The sequence below is a fragment of the Labrus bergylta genome, chromosome 9 (assembly GCF_963930695.1).
Source record: "Labrus bergylta chromosome 9, fLabBer1.1, whole genome shotgun sequence".
NCBI classification, from domain to species: domain Eukaryota; kingdom Metazoa; phylum Chordata; class Actinopteri; order Labriformes; family Labridae; genus Labrus; species Labrus bergylta.
In genome coordinates this window covers 3,628,767-3,647,932 of record NC_089203.1, presented here as the reverse complement: position 1 = coordinate 3,647,932, position 19,166 = coordinate 3,628,767, and the positions used below count along the sequence as shown (strand labels likewise).

Sequence of the window (19,166 nt, the reverse complement as noted above, 5' to 3'; positions counted from 1 at the left end):
TCAAGATTAAGTGAACATTTGACCTCGATTACGATTTCTGAACGATGATTTAGTTTTTGTTTTTTGCCCTCATAGTTCACTGATGAGGTCTCTACTGTAAATATACTCAACTATTACAGCTGGGATATGTTTTCTAATGTAAGAGTTCTAACTGATGAACTATTTTGTGGTTATTTATTGAATATTTGGAACTGAAATCAAGGCATCGCTTGAAATGAAAACAACACCTTTTTAGTTTTAAAGTAGGAATGAACTTCTCTAAAACAGTAGAAAATAAATAACTCTTATTTAATGAAAACAGTTTTTCCTCATTGTTTACATTTGACTTCTTTTAGTTCGATGTCATCTTCCTTAAAGACAGAATGTGTCCAAACGACGGACATTACTTCCATGTCGGTTTCGATTAATTTTGGATTAATTTCCCCGCCCTATCCCTGATCATCCCTTAACTTTGACTCTTTATTTCCATCTTCTCAGACTTTAGATTCTTCAGCGAGACAAAAAACTGCACTTTTTTTTGACTCCATTACATTTGATCAGTGATAAGACTCGTATCATTATAGATTTGACTGACAGCAGTAACTAAATGAGCCCTGCCTTCACTCTCATTAAGTGTTGCTAACTTAAACATTGTTAATCATTGTGTGTCGTAAGAGTTTGACTTTGGGTCACTGGGTCCAATGAGTGCTCTTCATCAGAATGAAGTCAGTGGATAAACTACTGTAGGCCACGAAGGGAAGACAAATGTTGCTCCTTGGTACTTGAACATAAAGAAAAAGGAACATCCAATTGCCAAATTTCCAGCTCAGTAATAATCTAAGTGGACACACAGATGTACTAATCATCAAATATCCTGGTCCCATGGCAGAAAAATCCAAACAAACACATCCATGCAGAGTAGTGAGCCACAGTGTGTCTGATCAGAAGGCTGTGGTGAACCTTCTCTTCACTACTTCTTCATAAAAAGCAGAAGAGGTCAGTCAGAGTGATGTAAGCACTTCCAGGGCCTGAGACCAGACACTCCTGACCTTTTTTATAAGTTGTGAGCTTTATATAACAGAGGGCACTTGTCACATTTCTGGGAAATTTTTGTACTATTGTTCATCTATTTCCCCCTTTTTGAAAAAGTCTGCGGGATGAACAAGAAGATGGACTATGTCTGCTGTAATGAAGGCTGAAAGTGAAAGGTTTTAACACAGAAATGTCCCCGTTCAGATACCACGTCATAAAGCTGACATTAGTTCTTTTGTCCAATTCTGATTGAAAGAAACGGGACATTTAAAGCTGCAAGTGATGATTGTGTCCGTTTTGTGTGTGAAACTGTCTGTGACTTCTTTTGTGTGCTTGTTGTTTTGTTTTGTGTTACTGGCTCAGTTGGTAGAGTTGGTCATCTCTCAACCAGAAGGTCGAGGGTTCGATTACCAGCTCCTTCAGCAACATGTCCAATGTGTCCTTGGGCGAGACACTTAACCCTGAATTGTTCCTGCTGCTTCGTCGACAGCGTATGAATGGGGTTAGTTACTTCTGATGGTATCACTACATAGTGACCTCTGTCATCAGTGTGTGAGCTGTGGTGTTAAAGTGTGTTGAGTAGTCTGAAGACTAGAAAAGCACTACATAAGCTCAAGTCACTTTTCCATTTACCTGCCTAAGGACTACGGATGAAATTGAGCTTTTGTGCTAATTCAGTCATATTTACATGGATGCATATTTCCGATATGTTGATTAATGTTCAACGTCCTAATCCAATAAATAAACAAAATGTTATTTATTAGATTACTCATTTTGTCTCACTAAATTGCCACAACATTTTTTTTAATTCCCTTTATCATTTCCAACAGCCAACATAACACGTTGAAATGGTTTTATCTGCAGTTAAATATATACAGTTATGAATCAAATGACAGTGTTTGAATTGTCTGTTTTAGGTTTGATAGGAAGGTGTTAATCCATAAAATGATCCTAATATGTGGTAAATTGAAAAGATACGTTTACAAGGTGTTACAAGCAGAAATCCATAGTCCCTGCTGACATGAGCACATGTCAGGTCTGAGGTTTTCAAAGGGGGGAACTGAGACAGAGAGGGGTACTGTGAGTATTTTGAGTCAGCCATGACCATTGCTACAGTCTCACTATAAACATGTGACGTGTGTGTGTTTTCTGTTTCACTTAAGCCGTATGATTTCACCGATACACACACCTACTCGCTGATTAATAAGGTCAAAGGTTATGAATGAAATCTGTGTATTGTAACATAGTCGGAGCTTAGAGGATTATAGTACAGACCATGAACTCATCTTTATGAATTCTAAAAAGAAGAAAAGATTCAGAAATGTGGCTGAACCTTTATTTTGTTGTTGCTCTCTTAAGTTTTGGAAAATAAAGTGTTATTTGTAGAAATAACTGTAATAGAGTTCATAACATACCACAATGTGTTTTTAAAGATGTGAGAAATGTGAACATACTTGGTAGTAGAAAAAGTTTTGTGTTTAAACTTGAAATACCATGATCTGTATTTTTACAAATGGCCTGTCCCCCCCCCCCCCCCCTTCCTCCTCCCATAATCTGACCTTAATTACATGTCGTTTACTTACAAATTAAGTTCACAAGGCCTCAAGGTTCCAGTTTAGCCCTGCTTCATTTAAATGGTTGAGAAGCACATTTTATATATATATATATATATATATATATATATATATATACATATATGCTTAAACAATCAAAATGTAGAAAGGGTAAGATTGACTGCTGAAGTGTATGTTTTTTTTTATCCTTTTTGGACATGAAATGTGGAGTTTTTGTAAATGTAAAAAGAGAATTTGTCATTAATAACTTCCTCAAACAAAGACTGACATCATAATACACACAAACACGTTCATTCATTCAGAACACAAACAACAATAACCAGAGTGAGAGACTGAACTTCCTTGACTAAAGACAGAGGATTATATCCACGTGATATATAACAGCATTTGCTCCTCATGCAGCTACAACATGGATCACATTCACAGCGTGTGTCATGAATCCACAGCGTCATTGACCTTGTCCACGTTTGTTAACCATGCTAATTAATGGGCAGATTTGGACAGATGGCATTTATCTGCATTCCACTTATGTGAGTGCTACATTGAGAATACGTGACTCGCGGAGGCAAAAATATTCCAACTTCGGTCGTGCAATGTCCACGTGACGCCACTAGATGGCAACATTGCACCAAATACGGTGACGAGGGTTTCAGAGGGTAAGAAATGTGCGAGTTACTGAAAGTGAGAGGTCATCATTAGATGAGCCATAGATGTGATGCACGGAAAGTAAAAACCTAACGTATTTACTTTAAATAGAGATAATTTATAATTTTCTTAAACTGTGCTTTAGTTCCTCATTTTTTATATTTTATTTTTTCAGTTTAGCAGCGGTGATTTCTTTAGATGTTTCAGAAGCATTATAAGCCCTCGTGATAACATCGCTTTAATACAGTTATCAATCACATTTGGCAAGTCTCTTGTCTGCATATTTGGACCTTTCTATATTTGTCGTCTTTTATGTCGAAGCAGGGAGCAGATTGTCAGACATAAGGTCCACTTTCATAAGCGTATGCCTGATTTTTTTACAACTATTCATTTTTACGAGTCTTTCAATTCAATCGGGCCATTATTATCATCAGTCCAACCTTTGATTTACGGGAACATCTGCTGGTTGTGCTCCTTTCTGATCACTAACTTCAAAATGTCTAATAGAGTTATAACACAGAGGATTTTAATAGGCTTTCCATATGTGGACACTTGGATGAAAGTCGTATTCACACACACACACACACACACACACACACACACACACACACCTTTACATAGTTTACATTCCCGTCTGTGCGTAATGGCTGGAGATACAGTTCAGAACTTTGTGTCCGGGTGCCATGGAGTTAGTAAATCACAGTATTAACATGGCGGGATCATTGGACCCCCGTTGACATCTGTGTTTTCGGATAGTGAGACAGTGATATTTGGGCTAACAGTGTGTGTTGGTTCTCGGGGATATAAATATATGCCCCCCCCCCCCCTTGGGGCCTGGAGGGTTCGCGCGGGCCCGCATGCCGACCAAGGCAGACAGATCATGGCGCGAGAGCCGGCCACAATCAAACAAATGTGCTGAAGGATAGCTCTGAACTTGTGTGCGTGTGTTTGTGTGTGCGTTAAGAGCGCCAGTGTGAGAGACATTTAATCTCACGTTGCTTTTATTTATCACTATTTATTGTATGGTGTACTCACGTGGTGGGGGGGTCATATTTCTCCTCCCCCCAGCAGGAGACATAAATAAACAGCTATAGACAATGATGAGGTGATTGCGGGGCTGTGGAGTGGAGCTTGACCGTTTATGGCATTTATGAGAAAGTGGCAGAGACTCCTGAGTCCGCTGTCTGCACAGGAGATGTTTCTTCAAAATGTCTTTTAACTGACAGAATGTAAGAAACTCGCTTTAAGAACATAGAATTATAAAATAAATCACATCATTGTAAATAAATTGCATTTTGCACTGATTTTTACATTTTCTGAGGACATTTAATGCGCGATTTAAAAAAAAAAAAACTGACCCCAACAACATCATCGTGTCAAACTGTTTCATTTGGACAATCCTTGATAAAAATCTTAACATCCAAACACTGATAAACAAAAACAGATTCTCTCTTATTCTTCACATTTCATTATAAGAAAGCAAACAGTAGAACAGATGGCCCCCAGACAATTCGATTTAGCAATGGCTCTGTAATGATGAAGGGGGAAGTGATGAGGAGAGCTCTAACACCCTCTCTTATTGCGAAGCTGCTCTTTGCTGTGCACTTTTTCATGCACGTGAGCCCACCGTGCAGTTTCACGGCTCTATGAGCAGCCATGCAAATATATATATTTTTAATTTGTTGTTTTTGAGCAGTTATTTTACACTGATTGCATTTTTTTGGACAGTGGGACAAATCAGAGTTTAGCTGTAATCCTTGTATTTATGTTGGATTCAGCACTTAGTCCCGCAAGATTTCTGTAAAGCATCTAATCAAAGCTCATTTCAAACCATCCGGCTGAAACTGAAAATTGTGCGCCGCCGCTGCCAGGCTTTTTGGTTTAGCTGAAACTTTCTTAAGCTCCTAATCTGCCTGAGTTGATACTCTGAATGAGCACTTCGACCATCCTTTCTTTTCCTGTGAGAAAATAAAACAATTAAATTTTAATAGGTCATATAAAGTCGTTTTGTTAAAAAAAAAAAAAAACCCACAAATGTGTAAAATTAAAGATATAATAATAAAGTGTTATTATCTATTGGACATGTATATTAAAATATCAGCGCCATTACATCTGCTAACAAAATTGATGAAACTCAGATTTTGCCCTCTTGGGCTTCTGCAAGTTTTTCTCATTTAAAATCGTTTTTTTTTCTTAAGCCCATGATCGGACTCTGGTCTTGTTTTGCAGACATGATGCGGACACATTTTCATAGCAGCAGCTCGAGTGTCACAGCAGCGAACAGACGATAGATGTTACAAGCCTTCACTCTGCCCTTTTGGTCTCAGCGGGCAAACTGCGTGGATTTAACTAATGTTCTCCCATGAGTTCATGTTTGATGGTCGTGAATACATTAATTGTCAACTCTAAACACATGCACATAAAAGTCGGAGCGTACACACATTTTGGCGCGCGCACACACACACACACACACGCACACACACACACGCACACACACAGCGCACAGCTTCTGGCTAAGTGGCCGGGGCGGGACGCTGCGTGGGACGAGGCGGGGACAGCAGGCAGACGGGCGGGGGAAGCAGCGTGCTGGTCGGGCTGGTGGACAGCTGATTGTCCGTGTTATTAACTGTGTTTGGGGGCGTGTCCGCTCGCCTCATAGACCACGCCTCCCTCACCTACTAGTTCCCTCTCCTGTTTGGCATCCCAGAGATGGTCCAAAGTGATTCCTCAGGGAAGAATCGAGCGCAAATCACCCGAGCAGGAGCGAACGAGTAGCGGAGACACCGCTGCCCAGGACTGCCTTTTAATTGCGCGTAATCTTCCGTTTCATCATTCTGAACAGAGGAGAAGACTTTGTTGAGAAATAGGTGTTTCATCTGCCGTGGTTTTTCTTTCTCACAGTGGACTGTTTGTTGCCAAAAAGTGACATTTTTGCGTGTTTTTTCTCAGCTGCACCTTGATCCGGGGGACTGTCGCCAACTCCGAGCAGCCTCTCATCTCGCTCTTCCCCTTTCATCGCTCTCACGTTGTTCATCTTCACAGCTGCAGCTTCCCCCTCTCTTTTTTTTTTCTTCTGGAGTCGCTGACATGAGGTGCAGCTAACCCTGGATGCTGACAGCTCCCCTCTTTCCTTCCACATGTCGCATCTTTTGTTTACTTTGAGAAAACACACCGCGCAACTAAACGCCAAGTGAAATAGACCACGCCACTTTGCTCCTCTGACAGCGCGATCAAACAGACGCAAGAGGAGGGGAGGCAGGGAGAGAAAAAAGGAGGGAGCCAAGAAGAGGAGGATAGAGAGTGTGTGGAGAGAGAGAGAGAGAGAGTATACGAGAGAGATAGCGACAGCGTGAAGGTGCGTTTTGATGTTTGGCATCCACGAGAGCATCCAGAGGAGTGGGAGTAGTATGAAAGAGGAGCCCATGGTGGCCGGGATGAACGCAGTTCGGACATGGATGCAGGGCGCCGGAGTGCTGGACGCCAACACAGCCGCTCAGAGGTGAGCCCGAGGCGGGATTGGCGCTGCGCTGGCACCGGGGCGAGGACACCTTTGTGTTGTGGGGGGGGGGGAGAGCGCGCGTAAAGATCTGCGGTGTTAAAGACGGAGCGGCTGTATCACTGGGGGCAGCTCGCGTCCCCAGAGGACGCAGTTGTTGGATAACCGCTGTTCCTGCTGGCTTTAGAAGTTTTTTTTTTTAGCTTGAAGTCCAACATGATTAAATAATGCGGCTCAAAGTGTTTTCACATAATTCTGGACGGAAAGCACAGTTAGCTCTAAGCACTTTTAGGCTCAGATGAACTTCGGTGTGCTGTGACTTTGTGTTGAAGATTTTCTGCTCACTGTGGTGCTTGTTTCTATTTCTGGTTGTGGTAAAGCAGAAAATGTTACTTTTCAAGTGCTGCATTCATAAATATTTACTCTAAAAAAATGTTTTTAAATAGAATAAAATGTATTTTTTACAATAGACCCAAGTTGAGAAATAAGAATGTAACAACTTTTCTAACACTGACCATGACAGCACGAGGACATCTGATTCGTCTAAATTATACTAGTGAAATTAATAAATATGTGTAACTATTTGGGCCTTTAGCTAAATGTTTAAACCTATTTGCTCCGTTATCGTTGATTCGACTGTAAATGGTATTTTGTGAACATTTGAGAGACGTTTAAATTTAATAATGCGGAGAAAGGAATATTGATGGAAACATAAGCGGCTGTTTCTTGCAGGTGTCTTTTGTGTTGCATATTTCTGGAGTGAATTTTATTTTTAATCACCGTCGTTGTGGCTGGTGCCGGTCTGTGCTTGTGTCCGCAGCGGAGTTGGTCTTGCTCGGGCACACTTCGAGAAGCAGCCGCCCTCCAACCTCCGCAAGTCCAACTTCTTCCACTTCGTGCTGGCGTTGTACGACAGGCAGGGTCAGCCGGTGGAAATAGAGAGAACCACCTACGTGGACTTTGTGGAGAAGGAAAAGGTGAGTTTACACAATTAACAAAAAGAACAAAATTTTCTCATATGAGGCTTGATAAAAAAAGACATATTATGAGGTAATATTGGATACATTTCAGAGCACCGGGTGTTCATAAAGTGAGAAATGATTAACAGACGCACACAGCAGGGATCCTACGTCCTGCAAACTTCATGGTGGGATCACTTCTGATTGATTTAACTCTTCTTTATTATTACAAAAACATCGAAGTTGATTAAACACACATTACTAAAAAGTGTACACCTCTAATAATATTGAATTTATAATGGTGGAGCACAGCGGGCTGTCCGCTCCTGCAGGTGTTGTCAGGCATATTTATTTTTTAAACGGACATCAATATTTGTGTAATATTGATCTGTTTGCAAGGGAGTGTTATTTGTGAGTGAGTATTTGCTGTAAGTGTGTGTTTTATTTATCAGCTTTAAGTAACGGCTTGTTTATTATTTATTAGATCAAGATGTCTGTAAACTCTTTCCATTTTAATTACACATTTTAATGTTTCAATTCGATTTGGCAAATGAGTAAATAATAAATGTGTCAATTGATTATTATTTAATTTTTTTTTGCATTTTTATTGCAACATTTCCAAACAATTTACGTTTGAAATATAACAGGCCCATTCGTTAATAAAGGTTCTTTTTCAAAACATTAGGGTATTAACCATTTCCGTTCACTGGACAAAATAATAAATACATTGTGCAAACAGAACATTTTTCCTGTCATGTATGAGTGTGATTTAAACGAAGTGAATGAATTAAAACACGATGTGCAGTGTTGAAGACGGAACATGTTAATCATGTCTAAATGTGAAGTGTTGGACGCGCAGTTCGAGTCCCAGGAGGAGAGGGCTTTGCTTGCTCTGACTCGACTCTGTTTGGTTTAATTTTCATAGGAAACGACGGGGGAAAAGACCAACAATGGGATCCATTATAGACTCCAGCTCCTCTACAGTAACGGTGAGTTTGGCTTCAGTCATTTTTTATGGAGCAAAAACAAAAGCAGTCAGCGAATGATCCGCAAAGCAGAGAGAGAGGAAACTGAGGAAACTAATGTTTCAAGAGGCCACACCATAGAGTGTTTTCACTTGTTCATTGTCGTCATGTTTTATCACATCCTTTCAAAGTTTTTAATCACAAAGTATTATTTAGCATGATTATTTTTCATAATGCTGTTATAATAATTGTTAATATTGTGTTAATGCTGTGCCTGCTTCTTCCAAAGGTACCAAGAAAACAGAAAGTCAGCACGCTCAATGTCCTTTAAAGACTTGTCTGTTTTACTCGTGCACATGAAGTTTTATTATTGTTGACTGTTATTATTGCTGTTTTTTACTTCCAAAAGAAAAGTTATATTTTCTGGTCAACTACTTTTGTAACAGTAGACAACCCAAGGAAACAACTTAATTTTTCAATCCTTCTTTTAAGTTATTTAATTTGATGTTCCTCTAGTGACAAAATAAAAACATGTACTGATTTTAATTTAGAAAAGTGTTCCTTTTGCTTTAAAACATTTTCACTTCAAAAGTATTTAAACAAATGTTTTTAGAAATGCGTCACAAGAAGGGTCAAGAAACTAAATTCACATATCACGATTCAGACAAACTGACCGCCTGCAACAAATACTTATAATACGTTATAGGTAAGAGTTTGGACTCATTCAGCTTTCATAAAGACTCACAGGGGGAGTCAGAGTGAATCAAGCTGAGCTCTAGATGTGATGTGACTTGCTGGTTACATTTTCTTTCTCTGTGTGCAGGCATCAGAACAGAGCAGGACCTGTATGTTCGTCTTATCGACTCCATGACTAAACAGGTAAGAGGTTTGAATACAAGTTTGGGTTTGAAGTGTTCGGATGTTGGTATGAATGTTGCCCACAACTCCAACCTCCCCTGTGCCCCCCCCCCCCCCCCTCCCCCCCTCCTCCCCCTCCTCCCCCTCACCCTGCATGCCTGTGTCTGAGACCCTCAACTTCAGCACAGCCCGGCCGGCGTGATAAATGACCTGTCTTACCTGTGGAATACATTTACAGAGGCCCAGAAAAGTAGAGGACATGTGTCCTCATACTCTCCAGTAAGAGGGGGCAGTGTGTGTGTGTTTTACTAGCCTCAGGTAGTGTGTGTGTGTGTGTGTGTGTGTGTGTGTGTGTGTGTGTGTGTGTGTGTGTGTGTGTGTGTTTAAGGCTGTGTGATCGTGCAGTGTGTGAATATGTGGCTGAGTTGCAGGAGCTGTTGTGTGTTAGCGTTTGAGAGAGACTGTGATGCATGCCAGCTCACTCTTTGAGGACCTTGACCCTCATTTCCTCAATGTGAAACAGAACAAACTATCCCTGAGTGTGTTAACGGCCAATTCAATCACACAAAGAAATAAAGAGCAGCACATGTGGGCTGACACCCATCTGAGGGAATGCTTCATTTGGATGAATTAGATAACCAAGAAAATACGCTGTTTTGATATCAGCTTTTTTGTTTTGCCAATTCTCCCTCTAGTGCCATTAGGCATGAAGAGAGTTTGCCTTAGAATGAAAGGAGTAGGAGGGGATGTTGTTTGTGCAAATGCATGTTTGTGTGTGTGTGTGTGTGTGTGTGTGTGTGTGTGTGTGTGTGTGTGTGTGTGTGTGTGTGTTTATGCGTTTGCATGTTTATCGCTGTGTGTGTGTGTGTGTGTGTGTGTGTGTGTGTGTGTGTGTGTGTGTGTGTTTATGCGTTTGCATGTTTATCGCTGTGTGTGTGTGTGAGTGTGCAGGGTGATCACAGCCCTGGAGAGCATGTTGAGTGGGGTTGGAGGGGTAACCAGACTAGATTTTTGGACGCGTTGCTGTATGGACCAGATGGTGCGCTATACTCCAGTCTGGCAGTCCAACTGCTCACTGTACACAGCATATAAACATACGTGCACGCACAAACACATATGCACACACGGGACTACACACACAATACTCAAAAGTACACACACACACACACATACAAATGATTTCTCTCTGAATGTCTCTGTCAGAACAGAGCGTTCTGCTCAGGAGGACTGGATTCCCACGACACACACATTTGCCAGATAGACAACACTACTCGCAGATGAAAGACACATGCACACACACACTTTCTCTGTTTTTTATTTGCCACTGCATAGTGGTTCTTTTTTTCCCCCTTGAAGCCAGCCACAAAAAATATAAATCACAATTTCTTTTTAAATGTTCTGTGTCATTTTGTCTCCTTTTTCTTCTAGGCGATCATCTATGAGGGTCAAGATAAAAACCCAGAAATGTGTCGGGTGCTGTTGACCCACGAGATCATGTGCAGGTATGGACCAATAACACACCTGCAACCTGCAACTGTGATTTGTTGACCGAGCCATCATTTTTTATTATAGTGTAGATCAAGATGAATGTATTGTCACATGAGAGGTGTCTCTGCTGGTGTAGATGGGGAGAAGACATGAGCTGCTAAACTACAATAGAAATCTTATCATTTTCCTCAAAGTGGGTTGGGGAGCTGGGCCCTGGCCTATTTCTGTTGATAGGGATGTGTGTGTATGTCTCTGTATATATATATATATATATATATATATATATATATATATATATTTATGTGTGTGTGTGTGTGTGTGTGTGTGTGTGTGTGTGTGTGTGCGTGTGTGTGTGTGTGTGTGTGTGTGTATCCCTCTCATGTTCAGCTAATTAGGACAAGGAAAAGCTCATTACTCAAACCCATCCTCCTTAGTCTGTGTAATACACGCAGTTTGCTGTGTCCTGACAGTGAGCTATGTGCATAGGGGGATGGACTCAAATTACACATATTATATACGTATTCACACGCGCACACACACACAAAATAAGATACACTAAAGTAAGCATAGATTTAACACGCTGTTGTGTGCATTTACAATCAATAAAAGCATCACACAGCATGTCATTGTGCCAAACAATCCAGTTATTTGGAGATGCATGCTGCTGCGTAACGTGTAGGAAAAATGGCTGATGGCAAAGTGTAGCCACTTCCTGGTTATCACACGAGGTAGTTTGGACCACTTGTTTTTATAAAGCTGCAGGAAACGGTCGAGATCAGAAATCTGATCTGGCTCTCCAAGCCTCCTGTCCTAAGGGACTCAAAAAAGTAGGGGGGGAGGGTCAATCTCTCTCTCTCTCTCTCTCTCTCTCTTTTGTGTCTTTCTCCATCCTACATACGCACATACAGTAGGTGCACACATGCAGGCAGACACAGGTACACACACTCCAGCAGACAGAGAAGAAAAGGTAGAAAGTGCTGATACTTTTTGGGGGTGGGGGGGTTTGATGGCACACAACACACTCTTACATTGTGCTGCAGTCAAATGATTCAGAAAGGACTCGTCACATCAGTATGCAACCCCCTTCTACCCAGCATGCACTACTCCCCAGGTCCAGTGGGACCACTCTGTGACCCACTTCTGAGAGAGAGAAAACGAGCAAGCGAGTGAGAGAGAGAGAGTGAGGCGGGATAGAGGGAGGGGGACGAGCACTGAGGAAAAATAGAGAACATAAGATGTCTGGTTGTGTGATGTCTGACAGAAATGGAGCTAACCTGAGCCCTGGAGGCTAATTCAAGTTTGTATCCAGTCCCATTCAAGCTCGCTGCTGCAGCTCCTCTCCTCAAAACTTTTCCTAAAAAAAAAAAAAAAAAAACGGCTCACGGATCTCTCCGAATGTAGCAATAGAGCCCTGGTCTTACCTCCAAAAGCCCGACAAAAATCCAGGGCACGCTGATTCTTGCAACTCCACAAAAGTCTCACGCCCTTAAACACCTCTTTTCTCTTTCCTGTATCCCTCCACTGACATCCTCTCACTCACACTGCTCTGTGTTATCTGTCTCTCTCGGTTGTTCCCATGTCTGCGACTAACTCCCCCTTTGCCTCCCCCATCCTCCTTTCTCACCTCCCCGCAGTCGATGCTGTGATAAGAAGAGTTGTGGTAACAGGAACGAGACCCCATCCGACCCTGTCATCATCGACAGGTAAGCAAACTTTGCCCTTTGACCTCAGACGATGTGACAACACGCTCTCCTTGCAAACACAAAACAAGGCATGTATGACTGTGTATGGGAGATAACAGTACATGTGTGCAGAATACAAAGGCGGAAATGTTTCAGGGAAATACAAGAGATGCAAACATGGTGATGTTATTTTTTATTTTCCAGTGAAATGAATTTTAAACAAGTGTTCTGGCTGAGAGAATAAATCCTCCAGGCCTAATAAAACAGGCCACAGGTTGTTTAAATCTCAGCAGCCATAATTGAGTGTGTAGGCAAAACGTGTGAAACAGCAGTAAATAATATTCCAGTGGTGTGTGTGTGAAGAGGAGGAGTGATCACAGAGCGCTGGAGCTCTGCTTCAAGTGTGGTCAAACAGTGTTTGTGTGGTTTGGCCGATGACTTAGCTGATGAGCAGTTAGGGTTACGGCTACATTCTGATGTGTATGTTTGTGTGTGTTTCTGTATATAAATCTCACTCAGTGTGGACTGTGGGCTTGTCTGTTACTTTTGACACACACATGCACACTCTCTGTACACACTTTATACTTTGAGTGTGCACCTTTCTCCTGCCCTCATAAACTACCTCTGACTGATGCAGCAGCTTTCATGATTTATGGTCAGTCGGAATACAAAGTAAAGCCCGGTAGATTTACAGTCCAGACTGAGTTGTGTGTGGCACGTTTGTGGACATACACCGAGAGGGAAATCACTTGTTTATACTTGAACACATTGTTGGAGCATGCAGATTGAAGGCTGCATTCTGTTCAGCACCTAAAAAGAGCTACATCTTGCACACATTCATCTTTTCTGTCTTGTGATCTGTAAACAGTCTCACAACTTGGGTAAAAAAAAAAAAAAAAAAGCAGTGCATTATGGGTTATTTAGATTTCATGTCTGATTTGAATGTGTCACATTAGAGTTTATGTGTGTGTGTGTGTGTGTTTGTGTGTGTGTGTTTTTGTGTGTTAATGAAGCATTGACCTGTATTATCTGATGATCACAGCTGTCCTTTTCTCTGTCAAAAAGCTGCTCTTTACCTGTGTATGTATGTATGTATGTGTGCATGTGTGAATGTGTATGTGTGAGCGCTCGCCGACCATGTTCCGCTCCACTGAAGCAGAAGGCCTCACCTCAGCGCTCCCTGAGACAGCTGCACCCCGACACGTGGCCTCAGACAAACACGCCTGCCCATCACTCTGTGCCACATTTCTTCATTTTTTGTTTTCTCATGTGTGTGTACTTGTTGATGTTCTCATGTATGCACTTTGATGGGCGGGGGGGGGGGGGGGGGGGGGGGCATCCTGGTTTGCTTCATTTTCAAACTTTCTCCTCAGTTTGCTGCAGATTGAGCGAAGCCGCCTTGGTAAAAACAGGCTGCTGCAGAACAGCTTTCCCACACTGAGCATGTGTTGTGGTGGCTTGCTTGGCAGTATTCCCCCGACGCTCCGATGGCTCAGGTGTGAGGGCAGCATTAACGAACAACAAATTAGAACAGAGGGAGGGAAAAAAAAACAGCAATATCTCCCTTTTCCTCTCCAGCGAGCACTCTTTCTGGACAGGAAAATAGGTCAGGTGAGAGGAGAGCGATTTGGGGGTGGGTGCGTGGGGGTAGCTTGGTTTGGGGGGGGATAAGGAGAGGAGGGTTCATTTGTTTGCTCATTTAGTACCAATATATTCTTGGCAGTTGTAATAATCAGGGATTCATAAACAAACAAACAACTGTGAGGGGGAAACTGACTCAATTACCATGAGTTCCCCTCCTTCAAATTCATAAAGAAATACCATCAGCAGCCCCTCTTCCACCCTTGAAGTTATTTAGTTCGTTAAATAAGGGCTCGTTAGCCCTCTGCTGTTTCGCAGAGATGATTAGATTTTACAGCCCTAATTAGCCGGGCTAGCTCTAACTCTTCTGGAAGAGTAATGGGTCTGATTGCCTAATTAGCTCTCTCTCGTTAAGACGGGAGAAACAGGCCACTGCAGCAAAACCGCAGGAATGGGGAAAAAAAATAAAGTCAGCTAATGAGAAACTTATTTGATTGTTAGGAGAACAAATGTGGTACAGTGTGGATCGGCAGCGCTCTGGGTACTGTACTGAGCACACTCTTTATCTCGCCTCCTGTGTTAAAGCCTCTTCAAGGAGCGATGTGATACAGATTTTAATTATAAAGCATGTTTGTTTATAGTGTGAGTGAAATCACTTTTCACATGTCTAGATTATTTTCCTGACTTTGTAAAACAAACCACCACGATCTGTCCTGTTTTCATGCTTTTTGTGTTTACATGGATGGTTGCGTCGGCTTTCAATTTTTTGGTGTCATTGTCCTCCCTGACTGACTGGGATAGATTTCAAAGCACATCTGATTTCAGTCAGTCTGTTGCTGAAGGTGGCAAAACGCCCATACTTAATGTTTTAAACCTCTGAGTTGGAGCGATGAGAATTTCTGAGAGACCTTGGCATGACATGCTTTGTCTGTTCTTGACACCGGGCAGGGGAAGCTGCTGAAAGGTGAGAAGCTCCTGTGTGCCTCTCAATGTCTTCCCCAGGGAAACATGTGTGGTCCACTTTAGCCTCTTACAGAGGCAGGATAATATGAGGGGAGCCCTTAACCCCCCCACCTCCATTTCTCTACCCCTTTGCCTCACTCCTGTTAGCACGGGGGTTAATCATATGCAGCCACAGCGAGTTAGTCTATCATGTGCCTGAATGGGCCTCATATCACAAACACATTTCCCTCTCGACCGGGTGCACCTTTGCTCCCTCTCTGCTTTCATTTTCTTGAAATCATCTTCCTAAAGAACTTAATTTACTTACAGAGTAATCTCTTATCCCTACCCTCTTTGGGGGTATGACTCTCCCTCCGGCCCCTTGTGTCCTCCCTTGCCTCCTACCACCTGTGTCCCCTGGTCCATTTCCTGCCTGTCCAGCTCCCCCAGGCCTGCCGCAGGGTTTCCCCTAGGCATGGAGAGCCTCTCCTGTGGGGGGGGGACTCTCTGTGACTAGAGATACGGATCGGCTGGATACCCCCGCGTATCCCATGATTCCTCTTTCCAGTCATGGTGCAGAGGGAGGGGTTTGGGGGTGTCTACTTGACATGCACACAAGATGTTATTTCAGGTTTTATGGCTGTTTTGGAGTGTGTGCTTGTGAGTGTTTGCGTTTGCACACACTCCTTCAGCCCGCCGTCGATGTGGCCCATTTCCTCGCCATGCGTGTCTGTGCTTGTGTATCTGAGCTGGTGTTGGATATTTCCCCAGGAGTGTGTGTGTGTGTTGATAGAGGCCATTTCCTGGCGAGTGTGTGTGTGTGTGTGTGTCTTGAGTGAAGAATGTCGGGCAGGAAGTGCTCCTCCCGGGGAAGATGATGTCATGGCCGACAGTTTCCTGTTGTGTGAGCCAATACACAGGCTGGTTCTCAGCTTCACGGTGGGTAGTTAGCACTCGTGGACCATGGGGTTTTGGTTCTGCCTGTTTTTAGCTTTACACCTGGTCTGGTTTAACACCTGATAATCCAACGCACAAGGAAATACCATTTCAGTTAGCATCTTCCCGTGTTTACAGGATTGCAATTTCCCAGCTCATGCATTTTGCTGGATACCTTGTTTGTCACTATCCCCCCTCTGTGTCTCTGTGAAGTGGGGAACCCCCTCATTGTTTTGGTTGTTATGTTTGGATGCACTTCCTGGGGTTAGAGGTCATGTGTTGCCTTGGCTGGGCTAACGTGCGCTAGTGAATAATGTATGTCATTGACTTTATGTCAGCCCTGCCAGCCCCCCAAGCCGAGCCCACCCATGTTTAATTCATCCATCTCATTTGTGTGTTTGTGTGTGTGTGTGTGCCTGCAAATATGTGTGTGTGTGTGTGTGTCATTTAGAGGCCCAGTCTGCACCTGTCCAGCCATTAGCCTCGTTCTCATTTGCATTTGATGCTAATGTGGTTTACTGGCAGTGCCTTCCTTCCCCTCAGCGTAGTTTCACTTTCATATCCGTGACTGTTAGTGAGAAGGTAGAAACACTTACAGCTGAACATGCTTCTGACTCTATCTGCTGGGCCGTCTGATAGCTGGATGTTGAGGTCTTCATTTTTCATGACCAGAGTCTGTTTAATTGGAACTAGCACACCCATTTTTCCCTTTTATCCCACTTTGTTTTGTTTCTGCTGCGTCTCTGACCACTTTCCTTTAGCTTTCTCTTCCCCCTTCAGGACGATGAGAGGCTATACATGAAACCCCTCCGCTGACAGAATCTCACGTTTTGTTGTTTTCTCTGAAGGGGAGGAGTGATCTCTTCACATCTTGCCTCGATAATTTGGAACAGCCGTTTTTTTTTTAAAGCTGATTTTTTATTTTTCCTCGTTGACCTGATGTTCTTTAAGAGGGGGGGAGAGCCGCATTAGATGTTATGGGCGGCTTTGAAAAAGGACTGGCCCTGAGCTGGCTCTGGTGATGGTGTAGGGCTCAGGGGCAAAGAGGCAGAGTTGCTGGCTCATCGATATATGCAGGCAGAACTCCCCTCCCGCAAGGTGCTGGCTGCCCCACAAATCTGCCTCACACACACACACACACACACACACACACACACACACACACACACACACACACACACACACACACACACACATAAACACAGATGCAGCTCCCTCACCTTCGGATCAACTAAACACATGCCAGAAGCACGCATGCGCAGTTTTAGGAAATCCACAGGCGTGCAGAAATATAACACACACACATTGACCTGCAGCTCTCTGCATCTGTTTGGTTGTGTTCTTTTTCTCTCCCTGCGGTGGTTTACCCCCCCCCCCCCCCCCCCGGGTTGGAGGAAAGCGCGGCCCCAGGGGACATGCGGCTGCGCTGATTGACAGCAGGGAGTTTGGAGGTCGAGGAGCCTTTAAAGCAGCGCTGCGTCTTTCCCATCCAGACCTTCAGCACTCTCACCCCCCAACAACAGGCTTTGCTTTCATTTGCCAAACACCCCACACAAAAAATTAACACATCATTCTCAAAGTAAACACCGGTTTGTTTCTATGATATGAAATATTAAATCAAGGCAAGCTGTTTTTGTTTTTGTGTTGAGGAAATAATGAGGAACACACTGAAATAACTTACATTAAGTTTGTGTTGTTGTGTTTTAATTCTTTCCCCCAATAAACTCACCAGTGCTGCTATTGCTCTTTATAGCTTGTTAAGCTAATGCTCCCCAGATGAGTTCAGGTAACAAAACAGTTTATAAGGGCATTTAAATTGTAATTTACAAAATGTCACAACAGTGAAAAGTTTGGTGGTATTTTTGGCGAGAGCTTCTGTAAATAGAGCGCTGTTGGAGATTTATATTCTCAAACTGCTTTGTCATTACTGCAAGACATTCCCTTCCCTGACCTGGCCCGCCGCTCTCCTCGGCCGTTCCCGCAGCCTTTTGTGTCAGTGTTTGTTCTGTCCCAGAATGAAGGGGTTCAGCTGGCCAGAGCTGACCCAAATGAGTAGCGTCCTACTTCTCTCCGAGCTATTTCAGAGCTTTTTGGTGTTGGAAATTGCAGGACAGAGAGATAGAGATAGAAAGGGGGATTGAAATAGAACGAGAGAGATATATTTATCATATGAAAGGTCTTGTGTTTGACCGGTGTGTGTGTGTGTGTGTGTTGCTGGAAGTGAGGGAAGGAGTAACGTTTTCCAGGATTTAGTCCGTGACTCGCCCTAGAAGATGCGCTCAATTTGCTTTTCAAATGAGGCGTGAAGAGCGCGAGAGTGTGTGTGCCTCCCGGTGTGTGATGCTATACGTTTGGAAGTGCGTGCTCATGTGTGTGTGTGTGTGTGTGTGTGTGTGTGCGGCAAGGAGCAATGCTTTGTTTTCTCACTGCTCTGATGTGTGTGGACAGTCTAAGTGCTCTCTCTCTTACAGCCAATGTGTTACACGGCTGCCTGTGTTGCTGCTCCTAATTGAATAGACACACCAGCTCCTCTCACTGAGGATACTCAGGCCTCCTTTTCCCAGCAGGCTGAGCAAGTGGTGACGCCGTCATGATATCACCCCTCAGAGATGATTCATTGTTTACTGATTATTTCTACTAAGTGAGAGAACACAGACTGGACGCTTCATGCCAGCTCCATATAACCCCCCAACCTGGCGTCTCATTTCCTATAAGGACCAGTTTCCGCACTGGCCCCCTTTTTTCTGGGCACTTTACCTCAGAGCTGAAGCCCAGGATGTAGGTCCAGGTGTCCAGGATGAGCACTGGTGACCCGCTGTGCCCGAGCAAGATGTATAGTCTGTTGATTGTTTTCCATCAATCTGTCCAGGAAGAATGGAATCGCTGGCCAGGCGCTGTGAGCGGGGGCTCTCAGTTTCACACGCCACAATGGGAGGAAAACCTGCGCTGCATGGGGGGGGGGGGGGAGATGAGGAGTGTGATAGTGTTGGACCTCGCAACGATTATCCTTTAAAATATCCACATCATTG

General features: G+C 43.3%; 1 protein-coding gene across 3 annotated transcripts in view; it reads left to right on the top strand.

Moving 5' to 3' along the window:
* The first annotated feature begins 4,504 nt into the window (after positions 1–4,504).
* Positions 4,505–19,166, top strand: part of ebf1a (EBF transcription factor 1a) — a 58,159-nt gene continuing 43,497 nt past the window's right edge. For 2 of the 3 annotated variants that reach the window (XM_065958520.1, XM_065958519.1), the window contains exons 1-6: positions 4,519–6,729; positions 7,547–7,703; positions 8,611–8,674; positions 9,474–9,529; positions 10,937–11,010; positions 12,631–12,699. In XM_065958520.1, coding sequence (XP_065814592.1) covers positions 6,596–6,729; positions 7,547–7,703; positions 8,611–8,674; positions 9,474–9,529; positions 10,937–11,010; positions 12,631–12,699 — 554 coding nt within the window. In that variant the 5' untranslated portion in view covers positions 4,519–6,595. Of the gene's footprint in view, positions 6,730–7,546; positions 7,704–8,610; positions 8,675–9,473; positions 9,530–10,936; positions 11,011–12,630; positions 12,700–19,166 lie in introns of all 3 variants that reach the window. The other variant, XM_065958521.1, reaches the window with a different exon arrangement.